At 43.3% G+C, this 27,438-nt stretch overlaps 5 protein-coding genes and 3 long non-coding RNA genes across 9 annotated transcripts; 1 reads left to right on the forward strand and 7 right to left on the reverse strand.

Annotated features, from left to right (window-relative positions):
• Positions 1 to 430: 430 nt before the first annotated feature.
• On the reverse strand, positions 431 to 1,099 carry LOC117184021 (uncharacterized). The gene is made up of 2 exons (XR_004469168.1): positions 910 to 1,099; positions 431 to 766 (listed from the first exon to the last, which is right to left on the reverse strand). It is a non-coding gene; the product is annotated as an uncharacterized lncRNA (long non-coding RNA).
• Positions 1,100 to 3,501: 2,402 nt separating this feature from the next.
• Positions 3,502 to 11,830, forward strand: LOC26532860 (uncharacterized). Its single transcript, XR_004469165.1, has 6 exons — positions 3,502 to 3,801; positions 9,399 to 9,609; positions 10,030 to 10,843; positions 10,905 to 11,442; positions 11,514 to 11,670; positions 11,739 to 11,830. It is a non-coding gene; the product is annotated as an uncharacterized lncRNA (long non-coding RNA).
• Positions 5,436 to 6,937, reverse strand: LOC26533611 (uncharacterized). Of its 2 annotated transcripts, XR_001451481.2 has the most exons (3): positions 6,608 to 6,934; positions 5,853 to 6,551; positions 5,436 to 5,759 (listed from the first exon to the last, which is right to left on the reverse strand). It is a non-coding gene; the product is annotated as an uncharacterized lncRNA (long non-coding RNA). The 2 variants fall into 2 exon arrangements; XR_004469166.1 differs by having other exon boundaries at positions 5,853 to 6,937.
• Positions 11,831 to 12,291: 461 nt separating the features above from the next.
• LOC4816192 (uncharacterized) lies at positions 12,292 to 13,092 on the reverse strand. Its single transcript, XM_001355769.4, has one exon. It carries the CDS (start codon positions 13,073 to 13,075, stop codon positions 12,362 to 12,364), a length of 714 nt encoding a protein of 237 aa, XP_001355805.2. The 5' UTR covers positions 13,076 to 13,092; the 3' UTR covers positions 12,292 to 12,361.
• A 52-nt stretch (positions 13,093 to 13,144) lies between these two features.
• LOC4816116 (uncharacterized) lies at positions 13,145 to 13,956 on the reverse strand. Its single transcript, XM_001355770.4, has one exon. The coding sequence runs from the start codon at positions 13,924 to 13,926 to the stop codon at positions 13,174 to 13,176; it is 753 nt and encodes a 250-aa protein (XP_001355806.2). The 5' UTR covers positions 13,927 to 13,956; the 3' UTR covers positions 13,145 to 13,173.
• On the reverse strand, positions 13,926 to 15,191 carry LOC4816221 (uncharacterized). The gene has a single exon (XM_001355771.2). The coding sequence runs from the start codon at positions 14,961 to 14,963 to the stop codon at positions 14,163 to 14,165; it is 801 nt and encodes a 266-aa protein (XP_001355807.2). The 5' UTR covers positions 14,964 to 15,191; the 3' UTR covers positions 13,926 to 14,162.
• Positions 15,192 to 15,802: 611 nt separating this feature from the next.
• On the reverse strand, positions 15,803 to 22,308 carry LOC6902365 (ATP-binding cassette sub-family A member 3-like). The gene is made up of 8 exons (XM_002133275.3): positions 21,963 to 22,308; positions 21,405 to 21,891; positions 18,630 to 21,342; positions 18,324 to 18,557; positions 17,079 to 17,367; positions 16,363 to 16,998; positions 16,238 to 16,303; positions 15,803 to 16,186 (listed from the first exon to the last, which is right to left on the reverse strand). Exons 1-8 carry the CDS (start codon positions 22,163 to 22,165, stop codon positions 15,874 to 15,876), a joined length of 4,941 nt encoding a protein of 1,646 aa, XP_002133311.2. The 5' UTR covers positions 22,166 to 22,308; the 3' UTR covers positions 15,803 to 15,873.
• An 865-nt stretch (positions 22,309 to 23,173) lies between these two features.
• Positions 23,174 to 24,262, reverse strand: LOC6902366 (uncharacterized). Its single transcript, XM_002133276.3, has 2 exons — positions 23,275 to 24,262; positions 23,174 to 23,203 (listed from the first exon to the last, which is right to left on the reverse strand). Exons 1-2 carry the CDS (start codon positions 24,175 to 24,177, stop codon positions 23,189 to 23,191), a joined length of 918 nt encoding a protein of 305 aa, XP_002133312.2. The 5' UTR covers positions 24,178 to 24,262; the 3' UTR covers positions 23,174 to 23,188.
• Positions 24,263 to 27,438: the final 3,176 nt, after the last annotated feature.

The following is a 27,438-nucleotide window of genomic DNA, read 5'->3' on the forward strand; positions in this document are numbered from 1 at the left end:
ATCTGTATTAAATTAATAGGTAGTAAATTTGAGATTCAGTTCCAGTTCCTTTCCTAAAAATGTCTTATATGTAGCTTTCATTTTGTTTAAAATGGATGCACCATTTTCAGACAATTTACATAAAGTCTTATCGGCATATCCGAGTATGTTGTTTTATGCATCTGATAAACCGTTGACAGCTGATCTGTTAGGTCAAGTGCTGTTGAGTCGTATATAACTTTTATGGTCACTTTTATGGATCTTATCAGATGGAAAGGGGAAACCCATCAGATAGAGGCCAACAACTTAATTTTCTCGCCTCGAAATGAAAATGTAGCCAGGTTTATGGTTGGAAATAAATCAATGGGTGCTGTCCAGCCACAAACAACGATGGGTCAAAAGGGAAGAGATCATGGCATCATGGGCTAACGGTAATAGAGCGAGAGTGTGATTGAGGTTGAGATGGAGCTAGAGACGGATGGCTGCTTCATTTAAATTTACAAGAGGCAAACCACCTCAGACATCAACTACTTAACGCAGCCATTACACGATCGATGATGATGCCGGGGAGATGTTGGATGCGGACGTGGCTGAGGTATGCTGGGGACTTTGGTTACTTCATTACCGCACTCCAGACCCAACAGCTTGTCTTCCCCCCGTCCCCTCGCCTGCTCACATGCTTCAACAGCTACTCAATAGTATGTGTGTGTGTGTGTGTGTCTGCATCGACATCAGGCATCAGGCATCGGTTTCGTTTCATTTTTCCAACATTCGTGCACTAATGACACTTTAATAAATCATTCGAAAGGTGAGACATCGAGTGCAAGTTAAAGTTGATGATGTTCGTCCCAAAAGGAAGGCACAGAGAAGAGAAACAAACAAAAAAACAAAATGAAAAATGCGGTTACCTTCGGTCGGACCCACAGATACATACATATCTTAGTCGAAAGGATATGTCATAGGATCAATAGTTATGTTAATTTTCTGTCAATGAAGTAACCAAAGAGGAATTGAGCAGCCATGGCCCATGGGTAATGTGATATCATGGCCCGAAAAAGAACACTCGTTGTAGAGAGAAATATTAAAAATATCAAGTGTATGACTAATCGCTTGTATGCAAATATTTGTGAATTTTATTTGAGTTATATGCAAAAGCCTAGTTTAAAATAAGCCCGAAATCATCATTATCTCGTGGATCAAATCGATTCGTTTTAGAGCTGTCCATTAAGGGTCAAGTGGTTGATATATTCCATTCATTCTATTACAATTCCGCCCTTCTAATATGAGATCTATACTCATATTTAATTATGCATACTCCGAATGGAGATTTCTTCTGGCTTCTGGCGCGACGAGACAATGGCCGCATAGCTCCAAAAAAGCCAAAACACGACAAAACAACGCGAGAGAAGGCAGTCCCCAAAAGTCGACTTATTTACGAAATTAACATTTTCTCGTTGACATCTTATTAATACTTCACACCTTTTTTTCTTCGGCTTTAAAATCGATTGTTATTTTATGAAAATTAGTCAACGCGTCCAAGACAAAAAAAAAACGAGAAAAAGAGTGGAGAAAAAGAGTCAAAGGCCAGACATCCGACATTAGACATCAGACGATTCTCTCCGGATAACGAGCTACACAAAAATGAAGACAAGAACTAACCGAAAAACCAGAGAGACAGGATGGGAATGGGGATCGGTTACCGTGGCTATGAATCGTTAATATTATTTTAATAATAATTTTTGAGGGGTTGCTGCTTTATTTAGAATTCCACTCATTTGGCGCTTAGCTTAGTCTCTCGAGTTGTTTAAATTTTAATTAGTTAATGTGTGCTGCTGCTGCTGTGCTGCTTATTATATATTCGAATATAAATAAATATTAAATTAGGCGTCACTAACATCCAAATATTAATAATGTACGCGAACAACAAGCGTAGCCGAAAACCGAAACGATTTATGCATAATCCTAATTCTCTGGTGTGTGGTGTGGTGTAAGGTGGTTCTCGGGCGACAAATTAAATATTCACATAAAATATATTAAAAATTGATCATAAATTGTATACCAAAAACTGGAAAAACTCACACATACTGTGTGCTTTTTATGGTTCATGGATATTAAATTTCGATTTTCGTTTATTTTTATATATTTTTTAATCTTTCCTTAATGAAGTGTAGGTAGGATATTGTAATTGAATTTAATAATTCATTAATGTGTGTCATAATTAATTTATCAAATGAGTAAATGAACAGGAATAAAGGAAATTTTATTTTTTCAAATAAGTTTGCTTTAGACTCAAATCAGGCGTTCATTATAATGCGTTCATTGCTTATAAAATAGATCATGCTTTTTCAATAATCTTTTGAGTCCATTGATCCACCGATTCCAAACATTTAGTCGTCAAAAATTCTTTGAGCTCTGGCCAGAAATTCTCTACAAGTAAAAGCGATATGTACACTTACAAATTATTTAGTTTAATCAAAGTTTACGTAAAGCACAGTATTATTTAACCCTCCACTAAGCAACACGTGGGAGTGGCTTCAGCCTGTCCTGTGACCAATTTAGGACTATGTGGTTTGAGTTGGAGCCCCCATAAATCAGCTTTCGGCCGGCTGAGAAACCAAAATCATATTTAATTTATTTTAGGCAAATGATTTGGCACAAATCGGCAGGGCCCTGTACCGTCCCTGGACCCGGCCCGAAGGGGTCAGAGGGTGCATTGGGAGGGGACTCGCTTTAAATGGCCATGACTGTGAATATTTTGTGGCATTGAAAGGCATTTGTCATATACGTGCAGCGGGTTTTTGTTTTGTAGGGGAGTAGAGGAGTCTCCGGAACCGGGGGACCCCGAAAAGAATTCCCCCCGCTCAGCGTGGCAGACACGAAATTACCATGCAAAGTGCTACATCATCGGTGGCAGGGGGTGCAACGACTAACTGCCTGGCTCGTTAATGTCCTCTCATACCCATCGTTGCTGTCCTTGCCTGTGTCCTTCTTGTTCCCTCTCCTCTCGAAATGTTTTGTATCTGTGACTAATGCGCACACCTGAAACGTTGCAGGATGCGCACAGGTGCAGGCTTTGGTATAGGGAACGGGACCGGTACCGGGACCGGGTGTGGGACTACTCGAATCAGCAGGCAGCCTCGTGGCCAGGGTCGGAAAGCGGAACATTAACGCCAGTCTGTCTGCTGCATTGCCTTCGGGGCCTGATCGATATATTCCGATTAATCAGTCAACTTCTGTCGCCTCGAAAAAACCCTCCCTCCCGCCATATCTTGGACATCCAGCCGAGTCGAAGGTGTGAAAGATTTTACGATTCTGCCTCCTCGGGTTCCTTTCGCTAGAAACTGCACACATCCCCCGTGGTGTGGAGCCGCTGGGATCGTGTTGTGTGTCCTAAAAGCCAGGACCAGGACCCACCTGGTGTGGGAAACTATTCTGTCACAGGAACCTTTGCAAAATATTCAATATTTTCCTTAAATTCCCATGCACTCGAATTTCTTTTCTGAATTTTCCCATTTGAAATATTTTCTCAGGTGGTGGTTTTGCTAAAAAATTTTAATCGAATTTTTCGTAATATGTCGTCCAGTCGTAGTTAACTAATTTAATAAGAATTAAAAGTACGCTCTTATATATACATATACATATATATATATGGATGCATATATTATATCTACGGCAGACAACGACAACAAGTACATTTTCTACGTCGCGCATTCGCGTACGAGCCAAATATTGAATATTCCGATCATCCGAAAATGCTGATTGATGCTATGGACAAAAAATGTCCCCATTGTCATGCGCTCAAATGCAAACATTACTCAGATGGTATGTGTTGAACATCAGAAAAAGTGCACCTATCCAAAATTCAGACACCACCGGAAACATTGAACGGCTTGATTCAATTCATGCCTACAAATGATACAGAAATAGTTCACAATATTGCGACAATAGCTGACGGGTTACCTAGTCTCTAAATATATTGATATATTGATATGATATATTGATATATTCTTCTTACTTTCATTCCTTTTTCTCTCCACGAAGTCCTTGTCAGATCTACCTCCAACTGATCTGTCTAGTCGTGGTATTCCATTCCACCTCCTAAATAAATTATTATAGGCCATTCCCCAAACAAAATGGCTGCCCAAAATGGCGCCTTTCGACTGCCATCAGTGCGCTGACCCCAAACATACTCCTGTGCATGTGCATGTTCTCGTGAATATGTGTGTGTGTGTGTGTCCAGTGTGTATACTATTTTTTGCGCTCAAACCCAAACAATATTTTGAGCGTTAAAACCGACAAACAAATAAACAAAGTCACAAGCAGCCGCACCAGTTCAGTACAACAGTTCAGCAGCAGGAACAACAAATATGTGTTGTAATAAATTATGTTTGCTCAAAATTTATGCGTATGTATGTATATGTAGTTACATACACAGATGCATATATGCATGGGCTGTCAATGATGGCTGTATCCCTGTATGGGTGGTGTATGCTTTGGTCCAATATTAATACCTTCATAATTAATGAGCCTCCGTTGCGGCCTCGTGCACAAAATGCATGTGCCACACAGCCACACAGCCGACAGTCAGAGCCAAAAGTCGCCCTACCACCCCCCGAGCTCACGAGAGTGTGTGTGCCTGTGTGTATCTGTGTATTTGCTTATGCATTTTGTGGCTGACAGCATCTGTCATTTGCCATTGGGGGCCGGTGCCGACGCTTTAAGTCAATATCCCAATTCCCCTCGGGCCAGTTACCAGACCAAGTGCTCCGACCCCTTCCCTCCGTTGCCGTTGACGTGGCCGTTGCCTTTCCCGGAATTTCCCTGTGAGTAATTGCGAAAAACCGACCAGAGTAAACACCAACAAATGACAAGAAGATGGACGAAAATATAAGGGTCGCTTAACTGCAATTCGAAAGTGGTTGCTTGATCAGCTTTGGGAATATATTTCCTCGTTTAGCAATTAATTACCAATTAATATAATTAATTTATAGGGAAATGTAGAAGATTCTTCTAGCTGAAATTATATATATTCTTTGAGATTGATCATTATAGATATACATACATATGTATACATATATGTAAAAGTTTATATACTTTAACCCTGAACTCGAAAATTCGTTATTTAATTAACTTCCATCTGCCAATTCTCTTCTTTCTTTATTTTAAAAAGCGAAAGCCTCCAAATATGATGAATGCCGAGACTCTCCATGAAATTGTTTGGTACTTAATATAGTAGATAAATTGTTGATTCAGCTTGAGAATAAACAGACATGTTTACTTATCAGCTATATATCTCATTCGGGGGTTATTGTAGGACAAAAATTAGTTCCTATTTGGGTATAACCGAATATAAATATAGTACAATATACAACCCTGAACTTGACATACTTTCTATGGAAATAAGGGGTTCTCCTGATATGTACTACTATGCCCTAAAGTATAATTGAAGCCAGCCGTCAATAAGCCACTCAAAAGGAAGCCACAAATATTTAATTAAAAAAAGTAATAGGAAATATGAAATGGAAAATGTGAAAATATGAAAAAGAAAAAAGAGGTTTCATAATCATCGAGTCAGGCAGCCGTGAACCTTGACAATTATCTTCACACATCCTTCACGAAAGACTGGTGAGAGGGGGGAGGATGGATAAGCCGCTGACAGTCGCTGAGTCCTTGTGTGTGACCTCCTTTTGTGTCATACGATTGCTGCTGCTTCTGCGATTGGGATTGGAAAAGAGACAACGCCTAAGTCCTGAAAGATAACTCGCGTTCAATCATGGTCGCTGAAAAGAAAATGAAAAGCAGACTTTTGCACATACAATAATCGAATAAGCCGCGTATTCATTGCGCGAAAGTAAAGGAGAATAAATCCGTACATATTGTCCGCACAGGCCACGACGAAAGGCCACCACTGACAAGGAGGAGTTGAAGATACAGATAACCAGATACAAAGACTCTCCGCTCTTCAGATACAATTGGCGCTAGATGCAGCAGGCGCGTCCGTTGCTGATGTTGCTCCTGCTGGTGCAGTTGTTGCTGATGCATCAAAAGAAGACAACGAGGATTTGTCTTTTCAATTGCGTCAAGCAGCGGTCCAAAAGGGGTTAGGATATGGAGACGGGGGGGATTTCCGCGCAATCATGGCTTAGGCTCGATTGATATAATAGCCTTATAAGCTGCTGCCCCTGCTGCTCCTCGCCCCTTGCTCTCTCTCTCCCTCTCTCGCTCTCTCTCTCTCTCTCTCATCATCCGCTTAGCAATGATCAAGAGATGCCGTGCATGAGTTTGTGGTCTCGTTACATGATTATTATTGCCAATGGAAATTGCAAGAGCAAAATCAAATTAAAATATACAATTTTAATGACCACTGGGATGACTCTCGGCACTCTCCTGCCTTCTGTGGCCTTTTGTTCTAGGCCAACAGCATTTCGCCAGCTCAGGAGTGTTCAGCGCTCGGTGGCTCGCTTCGTTGGTTCAATCAGCGATATGACATAATGCGTTTCGGGCGTCACGTAACATTGCGTTGCATTGCAACTGTCTGCCGACGAGACCACCCTTTTTCACCCTTTGGCCCCCTTGTTGGAGAGTGTCTGTGTGTTTTACGTAATTCATTAAAAAAGTTAATTTTTACCATCCGCTCCGTCGGACCGTTGGCCTGATTGTGCACTGATTATGGCCACAGCCGGGCCTTTGCCGCCAAAAGGAGGCAGCGGCCTTATTGGTCCAGGGCTTATGGTCAGATAGTTCAAAACGATTATAAAGCCAGCTACAGGACAACGACAGAGAACACGCAGCACTCTTGGGAGGCATAATTTCACTGCAAAAGATTTAAAGCTGGCGATGTTCAGGAAATGTTGAAGGCAATGAAGGGGGAGAATCTTAAATGTTCAATTTTATGGGAACTCTTCTAGCTTTGTATGTAGATACAAATATATACAATAAAAAGTTAATGGGGGAAAATGTAGCAGAAGATGAATCTTGAATATTCAGATGAGAACTTCCACTGCTTAAAGAATCTCTATAGGGCCAATCAGCCCTTTTGGATGAGCGGAATGTTTAATATTTGGCTCGTACTAGAATGCATATACTGGGAGACTGATTCAAAAGAACCCCACCTTTGACGAATAAGCTTCTCTGTAAAATAGAGCCACACAGATTTCATAAGACTCCACCTCCCCTCTATTATATCTCACATAGGGAAGATTATTCGAGAATTCCCCTAAAATAATTCTCAATTGATCCCATTTATGTATTTCTTGCATCAAATCAAATCAGTGACCCCTGATGCACCTTTTCGCATGCCTTCTTTTCCCGTCCGTTCTTTTGGGCAACCATAAAGTTATTTTAATTAAATTTCACATCTACGAGTATGCCCACAAATATCCTTTTACCGACAGACAGGGAAAAAGACGGGGAAAGCAAACCGTCAACTACGACCGGAACCCTGACATAAAGCGCAGCCCATTAATCATTCAAATTACCCATACATCATCATTACCCACAGTTCTTGCAGTGCTTCTCTGTGGCACCTTTCTGTCTACATCAAAATGAATCTCATCCTCAACCTCAAACCAACAAAATAAAGAAGGAGGAAAGAAAAATTTCTGAAATTATTCAATGAGGGCGGTCTCAATTAGTTTTAGGCGTTTTTCATGGTCAGGTAGAAGGAAGGTCTTTCGGTTACCTGTTTTTTTGGCCTGGCCAAGTGGAAACTCTTAGACAGTGTGGCGGCAGCGGCGTCTATACAATTTTCCTCGAATTGCACTAAGCTGCTAAAAGATGGATGGACTCTGACCAAGCGGATGGACCCGACACGGACCCGAGAGGGCCAGAATAAACGGTGCAGAATCCTATTGGGAAAAAAATCCTTAGTATTCTTTGCACTGTCTCTGTCCCTGCTTAAATTGTATCACCTTAATAAATCACTCTTCCAAAACAGCAAGTATCATGCAAATCAAGTCCCCAGAGCGTGGACTCTCCTCAAGTGCGGCTAGTCGTGTAATTCCATATGGAAGTCCCATTGTCTCACTTTCAACGCTAAAGAGCGTTAACTAACCGCAGCGAATGATCAAATATCGAAAATCAATGCCGTAACCATTGTCACCCATAATTAAAATCCACAAAAACCCAAATGCCGCTACTCGAGCGAACGATGGAACCACCATTGAGGGGAAACATGAGGTGGTGTCGCATTCGTCTTTAAAAGGATGTCGCCCGACGGGGCAGAAGGCAGTCAGTCGAGCGGGTCGGGACTGCGGTTGCTGGGAATTCTCTCACGAGTGCCACTCCAGCAGTGGCAGGGGCAGGGGCAGTGGTAGTGATAAGGATATGGGATACAAATTGGAAACACATTTAAATGCCGCACTGCCACTAAAACAAAGTCCCATCCGAGGCAAAAGAAGTTACTTTGTTACTGCCACAGCCAGAGGCAGAGCCAGAAGGGGCGTCAGCGACAGCCCTTACCTTTCCCTACCCCTCTGCAGAGCGGCCTTCCTCCTTGGGCTGTCGGGATTTCCAAGGGGTCGGTCGACCGCAGCTTCCGAAACCTATTTGGGTTAGTTTTCGAGTTTTCTGTTATTGTCGCCGTTCGCTCGTCTCAATGTCAACTGTAAAAATTTCTCAAGCGTAACAAGAAATAAGTTACATGACTTCCAAAACGGAAGTTGGACACCCCAATGGCAAAGGCAATGCCAATGCAGGAATACTCGTACATTCGCATTCGTATCTGTATCTTTTCAGGGTTCGGTTAACCCTGCATTCAACATTTATCTGGTCGGGTCGGGGTTTTTGGTTGTAGTCAGTCCACTTCTTGTAGCAACTTGATTCTTAATTATTGCATTTATGCTGTGCCGACAAATTTGTGGTAATTGAATATTTTGAGCCTCAGTGCTCCTTGAGTTCCAGTCTGGTTTCGGACTGGATTGTTAGGGGCCTGGCTCTGGCCCTGGTCGAGTGATGAAGTCAATGTGCAATTGCCATTTGGTTTGGGACTCAACCACCTTTGTCTCTCTCGGAGTTCATAATTAGTCCGTTGAGTTATAGTTTACTTGGGGTTAGAACTTGTTATCTTCGCTTAGATGGGATTTTTGGGTGATTTTTCTCGACCACCCCGGGGTGCTGGTTATAACCAGATTATGCTTGTCAAAGTCCTAGACTCTCGGACTGACTTTCCAGAGTGGGTTAATAAGGTTATTGAAGAGTTCTCTGGTTAAAGTTTACATACAGTTCAAAAGGCTTTTTGAACGTCTATAAACGGGATGGTAACTCTATCCCTAACCCTCTTCTTTTTTTTTTTTTTTTTGGGGAAAAATCTTACAAATTATTTTCAAATTAATTTACTCTTAGGAAGGTAGGTAAAATTCATTACGAATTCAAATTGTATCTTTTGCTTTAATTGGTTTACTTGTTTGCTATTATTTCAGAGCCCATTTCGCCTCAGGGGCAGGACACAGTTACCATTTCCCGAATCCCAGACTGCCTCACTGCCATTCTCGTGTCGCATTCTCGTGTCAATATTTTCTATCGAGAGTCGTCTGTTGGCTGGAGGGTACAGAGCAGTATGAAAACAAACATGCCTAAAATAACAAATTAGCATAGACCAGTGGGACTGCCAGAGAGTGATGGCAGAGGACGGTAAGACTACAGACTACTAAAACAACAAACACGAGTACTCAGAGAGCCCTAGTGCCTGGGGATGGGCTGACGGTGCAAGCTACCAATTTGGTACACTCACTCGAGAGATCGAGGCCCACTCGTTGGTTGGCTGAAAAGTTACATCAATCACCATCAACACTCCACCAGGCCCTCGCGCTCATCGACATCTCGACATCGTACTCAAAATGGCGCGTTTGGGTGTTAATGATGCCGACTTTGAAATTTTACCGACGCGCCCATAAGAGTTTTTTTGCAAAAACTAAATAAGGCAAGTGTCGTTTTCATCATCATCATCGTCAGCGGCATCAGCGTCAGCGACGGGTCACATTCGTCATTGGCAAACAAATGATGGGGACGACGACGCTGACAGATACTTTATGTATATTTTCTTCTTTTTAGCACCGATATTGAATGATGTGCGAACAAGTTGTAATTATTTCGCATTAAGCCAAGGAACCAAACCGAAAGGAATGGAGCACAGTGGTGATGCTGAAGCCATGGCCATTGGAAGACCCCAAAGATGTCAAAGATGGATGCAGCTCTGGCAAACAGAAACCGAGACCGAGTTAAATAATGACCTTAAAGATTGGGTTGAATACATTCTGTAAGGAATTAATGAATGAATGAAGTATTCTCAAGGCAAAAGATACGCAAATAAACTGATTTGTCATATGAAATATCGAAAGAAATTATCCTTAAATTGAACCAAAAACCAGGTCATTAAGGGACTTGATGGAAATGATTATGTGAAAGTTCCACCACCCTCTAGGCTGGCATTTTCTTTTATCTGGGGGAGAAATCAAGCTGCTGCCTGCTGCTGTTGCTGCCACATTTTGTTGCATTTAATTAAGCAAATGCTACCAGTTGATGTTGATGTTGAAGTTTCCCACGTTACGCACTCGTATTCGTATTCCGAAAAGCAGCCTACCACCTACCGCCTACCAAAAAGTCGTTAGTGGAATGTTGCGCCCCCCTCCCGTGCGTCTCGATTTACAGATACTTCCGCATTCTGTCACCGGAAAGGTAAATCACAAGCTGACCACGCAACAAGCGGAATTTTTCATAAGTATTTTCCAACATTTTTACCTTTTTTGGGGGTTAAAATGTGGAATTGGAAAAACGGCGCAGCAACAACCCCCAAAAGGAGGTAGCCACCGCGAGGTAGCGACTCCTCCCCAAGCAAACATTTAATTGCATTCGATATGCGCTTTAGGTGAAAATTTCCCACGATTCCCACGATTTTCGTTTAAGATTTTAATATTTTCTCCTTAAAGGTAAGTAGCTCACGGTCCAGATCATTTGATAAAAAAAAGCTGCTGCTGCTGATAATGCTGTTAGAGATGATGTTGATGATGGTGGTGGTGTGGTGGTGGTGGTGTAAGACTCATCATCTCTCCTCCTTCGTGGACTCGTCATCGTTATAATCAACATTTATGGCCGCTGATTGTTTTCGCGACTGACCAGAGAAGGGGTAGGATCGCGTTTCGATGTTGGGGTGGTATATGGTTGGCTTGGGTATCTCAAGAAAGATAGATCGTAGACCCTCTCTCAAAAAGCGTAGTCTGAGATTTGTGTGACTCATAACGAGTTTCGTTTCGACCCGCTTGGACCTTAAGTGGATAGCGGAACGTATTGTTGTAGCGCCACCCTGATCCGTTGCCTGCCACAGCTGCCGCATTGTTCGCTCTTGGACAGTCCAGTCTTCAGTCCTTCTCAATCCCTTACTCTTTCCATAATCCTGTTTCCAGAGAGGACTTCGCAGGGCCTTCGGTTACGGCGGCTTATCAGAAGGCCAGGCCAGGAAAACGAGAGGTAAAGTATACTTTATGTAAATTTTATGTTATAGTTACTTTTTTTTGCCCCCTCCCCTTCCCGTAATCCAGTTTAAATCGATGAGCGAGTATCTTATTAAAGCACCCGGAGGGATGTCATCGAAAGAGGGCTCTTACGATCAAAGATCTTATGCCCTCTATGGCTAAATATACATACGAAATATGGTAAATAGGAAGATCTTTCCCTCAAGGATGTTCTGGACCCTGGGTAATCCATATTTGTACATTCATCAAAATTATTACCAAATTTATTGTAATTATGTTACCGGTTTTCAGATTTTCTAAGCAAATATTGAAAGTAGTTTACATAATTTCACCGAGAATGTTGACTGTTTACCAACCGCGTACTTCATACACTTTTGCACTGCTGCTGAATCAGATGTTCCGCAAAGCACACCCTGTGTGTCTTGTGTCCATCCCACAATTGTGAGACACGTTGCACCGTCAATTCATCCCTATTTGTATCACTTTTCGGCACTTCCGCCCATTGTGTCTGCCACTGGCGGCACATGCCACACAGCTCCGTTCGAGTGCACAAGACAATGGGTAAGAAATGGGTCGCGAGGAGACTTGCAAGCACCAGACTCCTGCGAAGGCTTGATAATATTCACCCAGCGGACTTGCCCAACAGGAGGTTCCAAGTCGGACCCCAACCCCACGAGAACCAGATTGTTTTTAGTTTTTGTATATCTGTTTATTTTTGAATAATTGTTATGTTAATTGTACAAATTTATTTGATATTGGGTGATGCACAAAATTTGTAAGTACATCATTTTATAATAATTAAATTTTGTTTATATCTTAAAATAAACAACAAAATACTTTATTGGAGTGGATATTAAAATTAAAAAAATTTAAATTAATTTGTAAACCCCATTTGTTAAATCTTTAAAGTTTTCTTATAATAAGGTACACTCAGGATGGTTGGAATACTGAAACGACAGGGCCAGAACACGCTCGTGCAATATCATATAACAGAAAAAGATGATGACACTAAGAAAGAGATACTCGTGCTTCGGGACATTGAACTGGCGATCGTGTACTATGGTGGCCGTGTATATAATCATTGAAATGGCAAACATGGCAAAGTAATTCCGAACGGCTACCTCAACGCCATCGGCTCCAGTGACATAGGCATTGAAAAAGAACACGATCAACATAATGTTGGCGCAGGCCACAAAGACGCTGAGCACCAGGTCGCCGGGAACAATATACATGGGAAAGTAGGCTCCCCAAAAGATGGAGCACAGCACAACGGCGACAACGATGACTAAAACATAAAAATCGGCCAGATGATTCTGATTGAATGACTGCTCCAAGGCTATGTACCATGTACAGCTCTCCACAATGCCAAATATAATGGCAATATTAATGGGATACTTTCTTCCAAAATCGGTCCATGCCAGAGTGGCTATGGCAAAGAAGGTGCACACCAGCCACCAGCCGTATCGACTTCTGGATAGCGAATCAACATGATAGTCTAACGCTGCAATTATGATCCATTGGGCAAGGCCAATCACAGCGAAAAGAAAGCCCAGTCCATAGATGCGATGGGTATAGGTGATCATCGGATCGGGTGGCATGCCGTACACCAGCGTATCTCTTTTATCCATATTTCTACAGTTATAATATTTTGGAGATGATTTGAATTTTATTTCATGACTTTCCTTAATGAAATAAAATACATTTATATATATATTCGTGATCTCTCTTATTTATAGTACAGATAGTAATATCTAAAAGAAGCCAAACAGAGGACCATTATGATAAAGTATATGAAGATTCCCAAAGAACAACCCAGAGTATCGGGAAGGGGTGAGTATTGCAGACGTCCATTAATGTACTGCGAAGAAAAGGGTATCATCAAGACGACTAAAAAGAACAGAACTGTGGCAAAGATTAGTCCATAAATTCGATCGCCTAGGACCAACATCAGGATGGCAAGTATAATGAGTGTGAGGAAGCACAGTAGATATATACAGCCTGTGCACACGGCATTGGGCAATACAGACGAAGGGCAATGTGCCCCGCATAAATGGAGAATCACCAACAGTACGGCCGCAATCAAAACAGACAGCAGTAATGCCTCAATGATGACAGAGTAGATAAAGTAGCATCCGAATAGAGTCAGGAATATCACCACGGACAGCACCAGTATCCAGTTGCATGGGAACGAGTATCGCGTCTGGGGACAGCAGGACAATATCGTCTGGCACGTAAACGCAATCAATATCCACACAATAGGATGCACTGGGCACTTTTCGCCCACGTCATATTCCGTGGCCGATACAATGATCCAGGGTATCATCGACAAAACACAGAAGACGGCAGCAAAGAAATATACATGACGCCGGAATACAGTCATAATTGCTGGATCGATGATAATTACCACATTTTCCTCTTGCGGTCGTTCTGGCCTTCCGATTTGGTAGCGATATTCATTTTGATTATAAATATTTGCCATTGATGTTACTGCTGCTGTTTTATCGACAAACTTTCAATAAACAAATAATTTTGGAATTGACATAAAAGCCCTGGATCCATAGAATTACAGAAGGGAATATAAATCAGAAAGGTTTTGAGCTAGATGTTCCGATTTATTCAGTTCAGGGATCCCTACCACAGGGACTAGACTTCTTCAGAGGTAACTCCATTTTCAGGATCTTCAGAATATCACCTGTATTTGAGAGCTCCTATGTTTCATCTACGACTATCTTCGTCTTCAATCGTTGGCGTCATTTCAGTTGAAACGGTTTCATGCCGCTCCGTCCGAACAGTAAAATACATGAGGCAACAGAAGAACATGACGGATGTGAGGTAAAGCGTTAGAATGCTGACCATTTGATGGATACGTGGAACCACTTGAAAGTACTCTATCCGTCCGTGGCAGAACTGCGCCTGAATTGGTATTGCCACGATCAGCATGATGAACAGAATGCTAACAAAAGCATCCAGCACCTCTATGCTGCCAGTGCACAGCTGAACGGTACCCAGGATTATGAGAGCTACGGTCATGGCCATCATGAAGCCACTAGAGACGACTCCACCCGGCAGGTATTCCACCGGACACATGGCACCCGAAAAGTTAAGCACTAGGACGAGCACAAGAGAGAGAGCGAGTAGAAGCAGCAGGGTCAGGATACTGAAGAAGTGGAGGACGCAACAGACAGCCACAGTTGTACAGAGCCAAACGACAAGAGCCCACATCCAGTTGCAGAGCGTCACATGGGCGATCATGGGCACACAATGCAGCAGCATCATCACAAGAAACACGATTATCACGAGTATGAAGAACGGAAACGGTATGTGCAAATAGATATCCTTTCCATCGCAGCTGGCAACCACAATCCAAACGAGCACGGAAGCGGCTATCAAGGGTATACCGTAGTTGTAGAGATTTGAGATGAACTTGGACATGGCCTCCTCCTCCTCAGAGCGATAGAGCATGCTCCGCCTCGTAAGTCGCGTCGAACGTCTATCTTCTTCTATCGCTGCGGCCATTTTAATGTTTTATCGTACAGGTTTACTATTATATCGATGACAAATAAAACTTGGATATACTGAAAACGAGCTGGAACGTTGGGAGACGCGACAAGGGCCACGGCTCTACTTTTTTACACGGTACTCAGTTGGTATATATTGGAGGTATGATTTATGCAATATTGTCAATATTTTTCAAAAGTAATTACGCGTAAGCCTTGGTATCGGAACTGATAAATGCCTCTCGGTCTTTTGGTATCGCTGTTTGCAAAAGAGAGGATTTGATTTGTTGGTTAGCTCGGGGAAAACGAAGAACCACGAACACTAGTTATGTTTTAATTATAATTAAAGCATTTCGGGTATACTCTTTTAATTTTTTCTGTTTTGTATTGAGCTCACATCAATACATGCCGTCATATCTGGCTGCCCTTCGCTAAAGGGGGCACCAGGCGGAGAATACGAGTAAGCGCGAGGAAGGAGTAGCGTAGCCACTGAGATTTTATTTACTTCTTCTGGATATACTATTGATTATGCGTTTACGGATGTGGATGTAGATGCCACAGAGGGGGCGCTATTTTGTATCAAAGGTATCAAAGGATTCTGCACACAAACTTTGGTTGCCCTAGCTCTTATAGTCTTTAAGACAGACGGACGAACGGAAAGACATATCGACTTGGCTATTGCTACAGTTCAGGAATATATGTATATATATTTACTTTATGCGGTCGCCACCAACGCAATAGTACCCTCTAATATCGTCGATCGATCCATCTTTGCAATGTGCACACCTCCAAGGATAACTAGAACCTGGAGCGCACTCGCTAAATTTTTAGCTCGACAGTAATAACTGTGCTCTTTCATAATATTTTAGATATATTCATATTAGATGCAATTATTAATAGACAAGGCCCCACTTTACATTGTTACAGGCTTATGTATTGGTTCCCCTAGAGGTGCGACCATTATTTTCCACTACAACATTTCCAGTATCCTGATCAGATTTCGAAGCAGGTAGCTTATTGGTAGCAGAGTTCCCTGGTTGCATGTTTGGATTCTTTTGTTGATTCTTTTCTTCAGTTTTCTTCTTGGCAATGTCCAGAAATACATCTTCCAGCGACGGCTGCGTCAGAGAGTAGTCTGCCAACTTCCAGGGGCTGCGGTTCCTCTCAACGTATGAGAATACACTCGACCATCTATGCTTGGCAGTGGGTATGTGGTAAGTGAGCCTGCCACCAAACTCTTCCCTGAATAAGCAATTATTAAGAGTGCGTTTGGTTGGTTTGAATGGAACTTACTCTAGCGATGCCTTGGGATAGTCTAATTCCATTTGATTCTTTATCTTCTGTATAGTGGGCGCCATGCTGTGTGGGTGGGTTTGAGAGTTATCTCTATACGGCATGGAATACACCTAAAGGATCACCTTTCCAGACTCGTCTCCACATGCAACTTGAGCACCAGACATTGGGCAAACTTATTCTTGATGCGCTGCTGCGATCCCAGGCAATGAATTTGCCCATCCACCATAATAGCCAATTCCGTGCACAGGGCCTCCACCTCCTCCATGCTATGAGAGCTAAGTAGCACCGCCTTCCCACTGTCGCGCAGTGAGGAGAGGACATTCCACACATGGCGCCGGGACGCCGGATCGATCCCAGAGCTAGGCTCGTCCAAACAAATGAGCGACGTGCCCTCACCGGCCACTGCTGCATTTAACTTTCGCTTAGTGCCGCCACTGTAATCCTTGACCTTGTTGTCCAGGTGCACAAGAAACCCATAGTCGGAGGCCAACTTTTCGGAAGCTTTTCTGAGGAGATTCCGGGGTGTGCCGCGCAACAAAAGGAAGATTTTGAGTGTTTGCCGGCCAGTGCAGAAGTCGAAGAGCGTGTCGTGCTGTGGGCAGTAGCCCATCTCCTTTCTCGCTGCCGTGGGGTTGGATTTTATGCTGAAGCCTTTGACGTGAATACTCCCCATCGTCATGGCAATGTCGCCCACAATCATCTTAAAGGTAGTCGTTTTACCGGCCCCATTGGCGCCCAGAAGACCAAAGCACACACCCCTGCAGTAAATTAGGAATTTATTAGTTGTTGTTATAGTTATATAAGTTGTAGTTATTGCTGCACTTTAATCAATACTCACGGTTTGATAGAGAAAGATATTCCACGTACAGCTGACGTGCGGCAGAATCTTTTCGAGACCTGGTTCACGACCAAAGCATGCTCGTTGCGATCCTTGATCGACATTTTACTTATCCTTTCGGCTGCAGCAGCCACATCTTCATCGTAGCTTGTTTCATTCTTTCTTCTTTTACAAATAATATACTTTATGCCATACCACAACGTGGTTGTGCATTCGCCGAAAATCAGCATCAACAAGTACATAATACCAGTGATAAGCAAATACCACACCTCCACCCAAGACCAAATGTCTGTAAGAAATTTGTTTAGCATATATACGGGTGAGTCGGTAATGCCTTGAAAATTTAGACAACTTGTAGTCGTAAATTAATTTAATGTATGGGCATTCCCATGATTTCCCACTGTACTATTGGCCTTTACTAATCTTATATCTATCTTGGTGCCAAAAGTTGATTTTGGGAAAAATTACCGTTTTCCAGATAAAAAAGTAATAAAAAACAAGCCATTCGCACGCGATAAAAATCAAAACGCATTGCTAGAATAAGCGCTAGAGTAACGATATTTTGTATCCAGACTGCTGTGATATCACATTGAATCAAGTTTGTTTTAAATTTGTCCGTGCCATTTTACGCCCCGACAAAAGACGAAAATCTTTGGCATCCACAATTTTGAAGATACTAGAAAACCAACTGCGTTTTCAGTTTTCTTGTTTCTTTGAAATTGTGGATGCTACAGATTTTTGCCCTTTGTGTGGGCGGAAGGGGGCAGGGCAAAGTTTTTAAATATTCTTGTAACAGTGACATATCACAGAAGTCCGGATATAAAATGTCGTTGCTCTAGCTCTTATAGCCTTTGAGCACTATGTGCTGATAGGGACGGACAGATGGACGGACGGACGGACGGACAGACAGGGCTCAATTGACTCGGCTATTGATGCTGATCAAGAAAATATATACTTTATGGGGTCGGAAACGATTCCTTCTGGACGTTACACACATCCATTTTCACCACATATCTAATATACCCTACTCATTTTGAGTATCGGGTATAAAAATAACTATAAAATATAGAAAATTACTGCACAATAAAAGTTTTTTCATTTAATTTAATAAAAAAAAAATAGTCGGTAGAAAATTATATGGAAATGCCCATTTAGGTATTATGAATCTGATTCCGAATCGGATTTTAATTAACTTACTAAAAACATGCGTGAGTGTGTTTCAAAAGTGTGTATCTAGCAACTTACCACGGCAAGCGCAAGTGGTAAACAATGCGGATTTTATGGGAGTACATTCCGCAAATGGAAAATTATTTGGTTTAAGCACAGGAGAACTGCAATGTTTAAACCTTATAATGCAGTTTGCGACCGCATAAACAGCAGTAAAAACAGGACACAAGTAAGCAATCCATGCAATCACATTAAAAGTTAGTGCATAAGAAGTTGCCGCAAACAATGGCATCATTATCGAAAAACCTATACCTACGGAATCGGGAAGGGGGTTGGGTGTTAGAATAAAATGCTTCTTCGGAGACTGAAGTTACAAAATACTACCGAATACAATGTTGATGTTGGTAATTATCATCACGGCCGAGCCGGAATCTCCGAAAAGGCATGCCAGCATGTAGGTAAAGGGCAGACCCGCCACTCCAATGATCATGAGTATCAACAGCATCTCCCCGGGTTTGCACACTTCCCGCACCGCCAATGTCAGTGCCATCACAATTACAAAGTAGACGGCCAAGTCAGTAATAAAGTGGGACAGCCAGTAGGTGGTCATGTCCACGCCGGACACCTGTTGCTGCATACGAATCTGAGTTCCCTTCTCCTGCGACACTAAGATGGCGAATAGCGCCAGGACAATGCACAGATATATAATAATAAAACCACCCGCGACGACAGGCTTTGCCATTTCTTCAAAAGACGGTTCTTCATTCGGCATATCGTAGGGAGCATTGGTTACCTCTATGCTCGCCTCGGGACCCACCATCGCCTTGGCCATGGCGTTGAACACGAGGTTGAGCGAAATAGGAGCACTATGCACGAAGAGATCATTTCTACTCAAGACGACCGTCTCTTGGTCGATGGTGGCTGCCGCTATAAGACTGTTCTTCATTGCGTATATCCTCTCGAGCGTTTCTTGTCCAGGGCCGATGTAGTCTTCTACATTCTGGCTTGTTCTTTCGACGGTGCAGTATTGCTGGGCCAACTCTTGGTAGGCATTGGCTATATCCCGCAATGGGCGAGTGTCCGATTTCAATTGCAATATTACTTTGACGTCCTCACTTTTATAATCGGCTATTGTTAGCGGTAGCCTGGCCAGCCATGAGCTATCCGATGACCTACGAAGAAGAGTCACGATGCATAGGACTATGGGCACCAGCAGGATAACCAGAAACATCCATTTCCTATCATAAGTGTAGAGAAACTTCTTCAGCAGCATAGCCTCCCATTGGCTCAGGTAGCGCAAGCAACGGTTTGGATGACGGCTTTGTTCCTGGCTTTGGCTCTGCTCATCCGAACTGCCGCCGCCGCTAGTGCGACCCCCACTCCCAAGATCTTCCGCACCGTGCGACATAAATATTTCTGCCAGACTGGTGGAGCTAAGACCAAATCCCACAACATCCAGCTGCTCCTTCTGCTGCTCCAAGTCTTTGAAGAGTGGCCCAAAGGATCCTAAAAAGCGGTGCGGCAATCGATAGGACACGTCAGATCCGATGTTGCTATGTGGACGAGTGTAGGGCACGTGGGCGGCTATCAGTTGGGTCAACCTGGACACGTTGCAATTGGGGCCCTTCTCGCAAGTGAGCAGATAACTGGTGTCGTTCTGTTTCTTGAGGAACGCCAATGTGCCCAGGCAACGGAGCCGGCCATCGCTTATGATGGCAATGCGATCAGCCAATACCTCGCCCTCGTCCATTTGGTGGGTGGTGAGGAGAATGGTGCGTCCCTGCTTTTCATCCAGCAAGAGCTTCCATAGTTCGAGCCGGGAGTAGGGATCCAGACCCGAACTGGGCTCGTCGCAGAACAGAACCTTGACGTTGCCGCACAGGGCACAGGCCAGGGCGAGCCGACGCTGTGTCCCCCCAGACAGAAGCCGGGCAGGGGTATTGGCCTTTTCCGTAAGGCTAAGTTTCCGTAAGTATGAATTCACCTCCTGTTTGACCGCTGCCCCCTTGAGGCCCCTGAGGCGGCTGTATAACCGAAGGTGACTGGCCGCACTTAAACCATTAAAGAAGACGCTTCTCTGCGGGCAAATACTCAAGGACTGACGGGCCTGGGGCCGTTCGGTTTGTATGTCGTAGCCATTAATGACCGCTGTGCCGGAGCTGGGTGTAATGGTCCCCGTTAACATTTGTATGGTCGTGGTCTTGCCAGCTCCATTGTGTCCCAGGAGCACCATGATCTCATTCTCAAACAAATCGAATGTAAGGCCAGCAACCACCTGTCGTTTGCCAAAGCTTTTGCTGAGATTTTTGATTTGTACACCAGAGGTTTTGCCTTCCGCGTTGGCATCGATGAACTTGGAGGAACTTGGAACTGAGGAAGGTCGCTCCTCGTCGTTGGGTCTGACAGTGAACAGCCCGGGCGGGGATAATATTCGTCGCATGTATTTGGACGGGCACCAAAAGTGTTTGGTGCACGGGAAATTCCATGGCTGTGGCGTGCCAAACTCCCCTGGTCTTACCCGTTCCATGTACAGACAGATGAGGATCGAGATCAGGCTAGACAGCAGCATGATTAGTAGTATCGCACCCACGCTTATGCTGTCACCAAGCCATGATGTGTTAAACATATTGCTCCACTGCAAGCCCAGATATGCACGCTCCCATACGGCAATTCGGTCCATGACCATGTTCATGGCTGAAACAACGCAAATGCTGCACAGGATGTTCAACAGTGTCCCAGCACTATCCTTGTTCGTGACAAAATAGGGCAAAGAGCTGCCTATGAACAGAAGGATGGCAATGATGCTACACCAATTGCTGCGAGCGCAGAAGGAGCTGACCAGGAACCCGAAACATATGAAGGAGTGGCTGCACACAAGCAGATAAAACAGAAAGACCGACCAGTCGGTGTAACATAGAATGGGCTTGTTTTTAAAAGGACCCATAGGGATCACCGTCCAAAAAATCGTTATAATCAGCGATATTATGAATAAAACTATCATGGACTTCACATACCAGGCCAGCCATTGTAGAGAGTGGCTCACGTCGAAGATATTCAACATATCCTTCAGCTGAAGCTCCTTTTCCTCGACAATGCTCTGCAAATAACAACGGTTAAAGAACAGCTTAGAAAACTCATTAAAGAACAACTCAGTCTTACCTTAACATCAATTGTGAAAGGCAATAAAAAGACAGCCATTAAAAATATAAAAAAATAGGAAATACATAGCAAAATCTCATTTTCATATATTCCCTTGAGTTTTGGTCGATGTAAAGTTTGGGAAGAATTCTTTTTCTGTAGATAGTGAAAGCTGATTTCCGTCTGAATATGTAGAAACCCACTTTCACCGTAATATTCATCTACTTCATTCAGCGATATCAGAAGATTTGTATGAAAATGCTTTACTTTGGAGGCGGGAAACCGCAAAGCAAACCGAAAATTTTGCGGAAATTCGGATATATCGGCCCACTCGTCAGGAAACTCGATGCCGTACCCACCTCTGTACAAAACATTGTTAAGAGCTTCTTCCAAGGCGCTGGCATCGACAAAGCCCTGAATATGATACTGATGTGAGCCAGGAAACGACAGCCCTCTAACAAGCAACTCCAAAATTTTATTTTGCGGCGAGAACAGAAAGATAATTCCACTGAGTGTGTAGAAATCAATGAACACAACATTCTATTTTTTTACTTGGTTAGAAGTTGTTTTTCGACTTACTCATCGAGTTTCGGCTTAAATTCTGCTGTTATTGTGCGTGTTGCCCGTATTAAAAAGGGCAACAGTGGAATTACTAAAGAAAATATTATTAAACAAGCCAACTGGCATTTGCGTCCAAAAAGCACACATAGATTTTTCCACAATATCAACAGAAGCTTCCTTTGGAAGGGCAAGACCTTCGGCACTTCCTCTTCATTCGCCATATTTTATATGCTCTATATCAATCTGTATGTACTGAAACACAGGCGGTGGTGTGGCTACCGTACCAAAAAAATATAGGTTTCACGTACAGTTTCATGGAATTATATTATACTAAGTCTGAAGTTAGGAATGATTTGGTTGGAAAAACTAACTAGATTTCCGCAAATGAAAGTCGTACTAGCATGTAGATTGTGTTTTACGTATTGTGTTTTGTTGTATGTGCTTTGTCTTACGTGAAGATAACGTATTTGGCAACACCCGCCGTCGCAGTTACATCCGCGAATATTACTCATGCCTTTACCACAATATGAAGTTCCCTGACTTCCATCATCGCATTCCATCCGTAAACCGAAAACTACCGAATGTAAAAGTAAAGTACGTTGTACGGCCGGAACAATGAAGCTTCGGCTTTATGTATCGTTTACATCTTTCGTCGCAGTGTCCGAGTGTGGTTAGTCCGTGAAATTGATTTGTTGAGTAAAGCAAACTATAAATTTAAAAAACTTTGTTTCTTTGAAGAACGAGAAGCAAGTTTTTAGACGCGGTAAGGGTAGTAGATCTACATACTTTTATACCCAGTATTAAGTCAGTATATATGTATAAATATGAGCTTATGATTTATGTAACCCATAAAATATACTTTATCGGTAATGATACGTAAGCGTTGGAATCGCAGTGGATGAATGCCGATAAATGTCTTTTATCGGAATTGATTTTTTGTTTAATGCGGGTGCATGTGGTCCGCATATCTGTCTTTCCCGCACTTGTCTTAAAATTTCGACCACTATTTATGTTCTACTGTTAATTCTTGTACTTTCTTTATCCCCTTTCCTTCTAATGACATACGTATTGTCTGCTACTGTTTTTCGCTATATACTCGTATGTCTTTCCTTTTCTCTTTTTACAGCAACATCAGCCGTTATATCACAGTTCCCTCCTTTCCGTAGCCACTGAAGATTTATTTGTTCTTTCTGGATACAATAATGATCCGATCTGATCCAGATTCGGCAATCTAGTAGATATGGTCATGCTCTACGACGCTGCGTTTTCGGGTATAAGTATACTGATATTAATAAAAAGAGCTTCGTAAGGACTTTGTTTATTTCCTTACCATATCATGTGGATACATAAGAAAATACATAGACACAAAGAACATTATGGCATGGACATAAACCGAAATGGCACAATACACAAACTCATGTGGCGGCATATAGTAGCGTCTGCCATGAACGATCTCTGCATTGTACACGGATGCGGGTACTAGTATCGCACACAACAACGAAAAGTATATAGAATGATATACAGGACTATCAAAGGCTATGTACAGCCAAGTCACAATGATGCTTGACACCGAGAAAGCGATCAGGCATATGCACATCGTGAACTCTCCGGGCAGTAGGGACATTGGCACCCAGGCGCCCAGCGAGTAGCAAAACACGAGCAGCGTCAAGGAGACAATAAGTGTCAGGTTAACGGTCGTCAGGGTAAGCTTTACCAGAAGCAGGCTCACACCCATCGCGGTCAGCACCACGAATATCGATGCCAGGGTCCAACTGAACCAGAAGTTCTTCCGCAGCCGCACAAAAATGCTTAGCACGAAGAGCGTAAGAAAGGCCACCAGCAGGCAGAGAAATCCGGCCAACACATAGTTGACATTCGGCGTTAGCGTTAGCGACATGATCATCCACTGCCAGGATGCGACGGCCACCATCATCCCAGCCGACATATAGCATCGTCGCATAAACAACTCCACTCGTCTCCCTGGATCATCGTCAGCTGCCGCGGACACAGACCCAGGCGCTGCAAAAGAGGTCTGTCTGAATTCGACTGACCCAATGGACTGTGACTGTGATTGGTTGTTCCGCTGGCCTTGCTCTTCAGTCTCCGCCTGTCGGCAATTCCAGAAATTCTGACGCGTCTGTGGCACTGGCTGTGGGAAGTGGTGCAGGTGGTGAAGGCCAGGCCTCAAGGCCACCCAATAGCGTCTGGAATAGATCGGAATGGATTGACGCATTTTCGATAGGGCGTAAGAGCAACACACAAAATTTTGACACTTAAAGCAGAGTCCTCCCCCGTGACGTTATCCGAATGGAATTGAAAGTTTTTCGATATTACCAGAAAATGCTGCTGCAATTGATATCTGGTTTCATATCATTTAAATAATTGCATCTAATCGATGAATTTGAATTTTTTCGGTGTTTTAAGTGTTTAATGCACTTAGAGCTGTTCAAATCGATCTCTCAAAGGTAGAAAACCCATCCAAACGATGCATTTAGATTTTAAGACTTTCGAAACAAAAAAAAATTATAATAATAATAATAATAGAAAGTTATTAAAATGCTGGTAAAAATAAGAACTTTTTCATTTCAAAAGCTCTTTAGAAAGACAAAGAAAGCAAAAGACACTGGCTATATCTCTATTTACATATACTTAATTCCCGATCTGTAAACTTTCCCGCTGGTCGCCAGCATAGAGTATAAGCATTATGCCACACAAATATTTGTGAAAAGTTGAGCCCCATTGTCCGTGCGGGCTGGCCTGGCCGCGCGGAAAATTCATCGAGGCATGCGAAAATCGAGGCCACGGACAAAAGAAGGAATGGAAAAACGGAAAATGCTAAGTAGCCTGCGCGATCAAAGCCAACAGAAAACGGAAGCCACAAAGGATGCTGCTGCTGCTGCTTACTCCTTTAGCTTCCCTCCCTTCCCAGATATTGTTTGTTGTTGTTTGGTAGATCGCTTGAGTGACACGCAAAGGATACAAGGATATTCAGCAGAGAAAAAGAGGCATATCTGAGATACATTTACACAGACGCATCTGCGGCCACGATCAAGACGACCACGACGATCCCGATCCCTATCCCGATCACTTTCACAGGCAGTGGCACGGCATTGTTCGTGTAAATGACTCAATCTCAATCAGCTGGCTACGTTTATCCCTGGATCCTGGCTAAAGACATGCAAATGGGCTCGTAAGGCAGCTGTCCCCTGAATGCAATAGATAAGGTTACTTCTCTCCGATGCTAACCCCTTGAGTTGGCAATTAAATTGTTAAAATTTTTTCCTACCACTCCTCAGATTGCTCTTGATTGGATTATTGATCTGATTGAGGCATCCTTGAGCTTAATATAGGGATATACAAATATAAATATACAATATATGCGGATATGTGATGCTTCAGGTCATGGTACTTGCACATTAAGTGGATTTTGTATACCTCTTTGCTAAAAAAAGGAGGGTTTATATGGATTTCGTGCAAAGCATCCATAATTTCCTTGAGGGAATGTCCGTTTTTATGTTTGTTTATCTGAATATCTGAATCTTAGAGACTGGGAGCTTAAACATAGATCCAAATTTGTAGGTTACAGAACACCAATCTATGCCATTCGATATCTATATATTATTCTAAATCCAATTAAAATCTGATCGATGCTCGTAACTTCACTTTTCCCACATTTTGAAAAGGGATTAGGTGGCATATTGTGTTCGAAATATCATCTATAGAATTTTAGAATCTTATAGAATTTGTACAATGTCGATAAAGGGCCGTCGCCCCGAAAGAGGAGGAGGAAAGTGAAAGCGTCAGGGAAGTGCCCGACAACGACATGCAACCGAATGCAGTGGAGCAGGCACGGAACACACACACAAAGATGACACACATGCCACAAAACTAACGGCAGTGACCACCTCACCCTCACCTCGCCTCTCTCCACTTCCCACCATTCATTCATCCACTGGCAAGCAGGCCCTAACTCTATTTCGGAATTTTGCATGCCGCAAAAAGCACAAGCCAAAATGCTTACAGAAGCGTAACGAACGAGAACAGAGAACCGAACCCCGAGATACTCTGCTGACTGGAGGAGGAGGAGTAGGGGCAGCACGGCATCCCACTGTCATCCGTGGGTCAGTGGAGAAGACAGACAGACATACAGACAGACGGACAGACCGACAGACAGGTTGTCTCATTCTACGTGCTTTTGGGTACGATTTATAATATTCTATTAGTTCCACGACCCGAGAACCGAGAGCGGAGCCCAGCCCCGGCACTGGTATGGCACTAGCACGGCACTGGCACTGGCACTGGCTGACTGAATGTTGTGTGTGGCAGCGCAGTTAGCGCAGATAATACATCCGTTTCCGGTTAAGCCCATATTTTTGTGTCATTTAGTGTGTGTATGTGGGGATAGGGATTGTTGGGAGGGAGCGCAGGCAAGTGCCGAGACAACATGTGGGAGTGGAACAGACAGCTACAGATGCTGATGGCTAGACGCAGACACAGGCACAGGCCCTGGGCACTGGCAGAGGGTTCACAATGCCTCTGACATGACGGGCTAACGAGGGAGGCATGGGTGGGGCGGTGCCGGAGACGGTGCCGGTACTAGGGACTGTGGACTGGGGGCCGGGGGGTGGGGTCGGCCTGCCATCAAGTGATGCGACAAGTGCAGTAGACACTGGAGCGGAATCGTCAACGCTTCCGCATATTTCTCATTTCCACAATTAAACATTGTAGAGAGCTGCTCCAAGGGTTGCAACCCCTCCAATCCCTGTATAGGGGGTGGCTTCTTAGATAAATCAAAGCTCAAGCAATTAATAATGCAATTTTCGGGGGCTACCACAGAGCGGTGGCAGGGAGGGTTGGCTGCATTTACTCCAACCATAACGGAAGCTCAAATGGAGCTTGTATCTTTCGGGGAGGGGAAAGTCGTGTAATTATGTCCAACTCCGAACAAAAACGGAAGTTGTGCATGACTTTCTCTGGGCATTTCCCTTATCTCTGACATGATGCAAGGGGGCCTGCTGCCTGTTAATGTACCAGCCCCTGGGCATATATCCCCTCAGCTGTACCCTATTATTTATGAGTTATTGTATAACACCTTCTGATTCGGCGACTTGTGCTTCTGTTTCCTAGATCGTCACCCGACAAAGAAAAGATCCATATATCCAAACTCTCCGTTTAAATAAATGAACAATCGAAGAAACAGCTGTTTAAATACAGACACACCCACTGTACTTTGCATATGTCTTTCTAAAAATAAAAATTTTAATCAAAAAAATTGTTTACAACGCGTGGAAAGATGCCGAGTATATGCCACCTGCTGCTGCCGCGTGTAAATGGGAAAGGAAATGCATTCAAAACTCCATCCAAAAAATTCCAACCGATTTTAACTTTATTCCCAAAGCTTTTGGCTGTGGACACATATACATATAGAGGGCTACGCCTGTTCTAATTACTGCCATATAATATTTAACAATATACAACGCCTTACTACTTAACT

Source organism: Drosophila pseudoobscura, chromosome 4 (assembly GCF_009870125.1).
Source record: "Drosophila pseudoobscura strain MV-25-SWS-2005 chromosome 4, UCI_Dpse_MV25, whole genome shotgun sequence".
NCBI lineage: Eukaryota > Metazoa > Arthropoda > Insecta > Diptera > Drosophilidae > Drosophila > Drosophila pseudoobscura.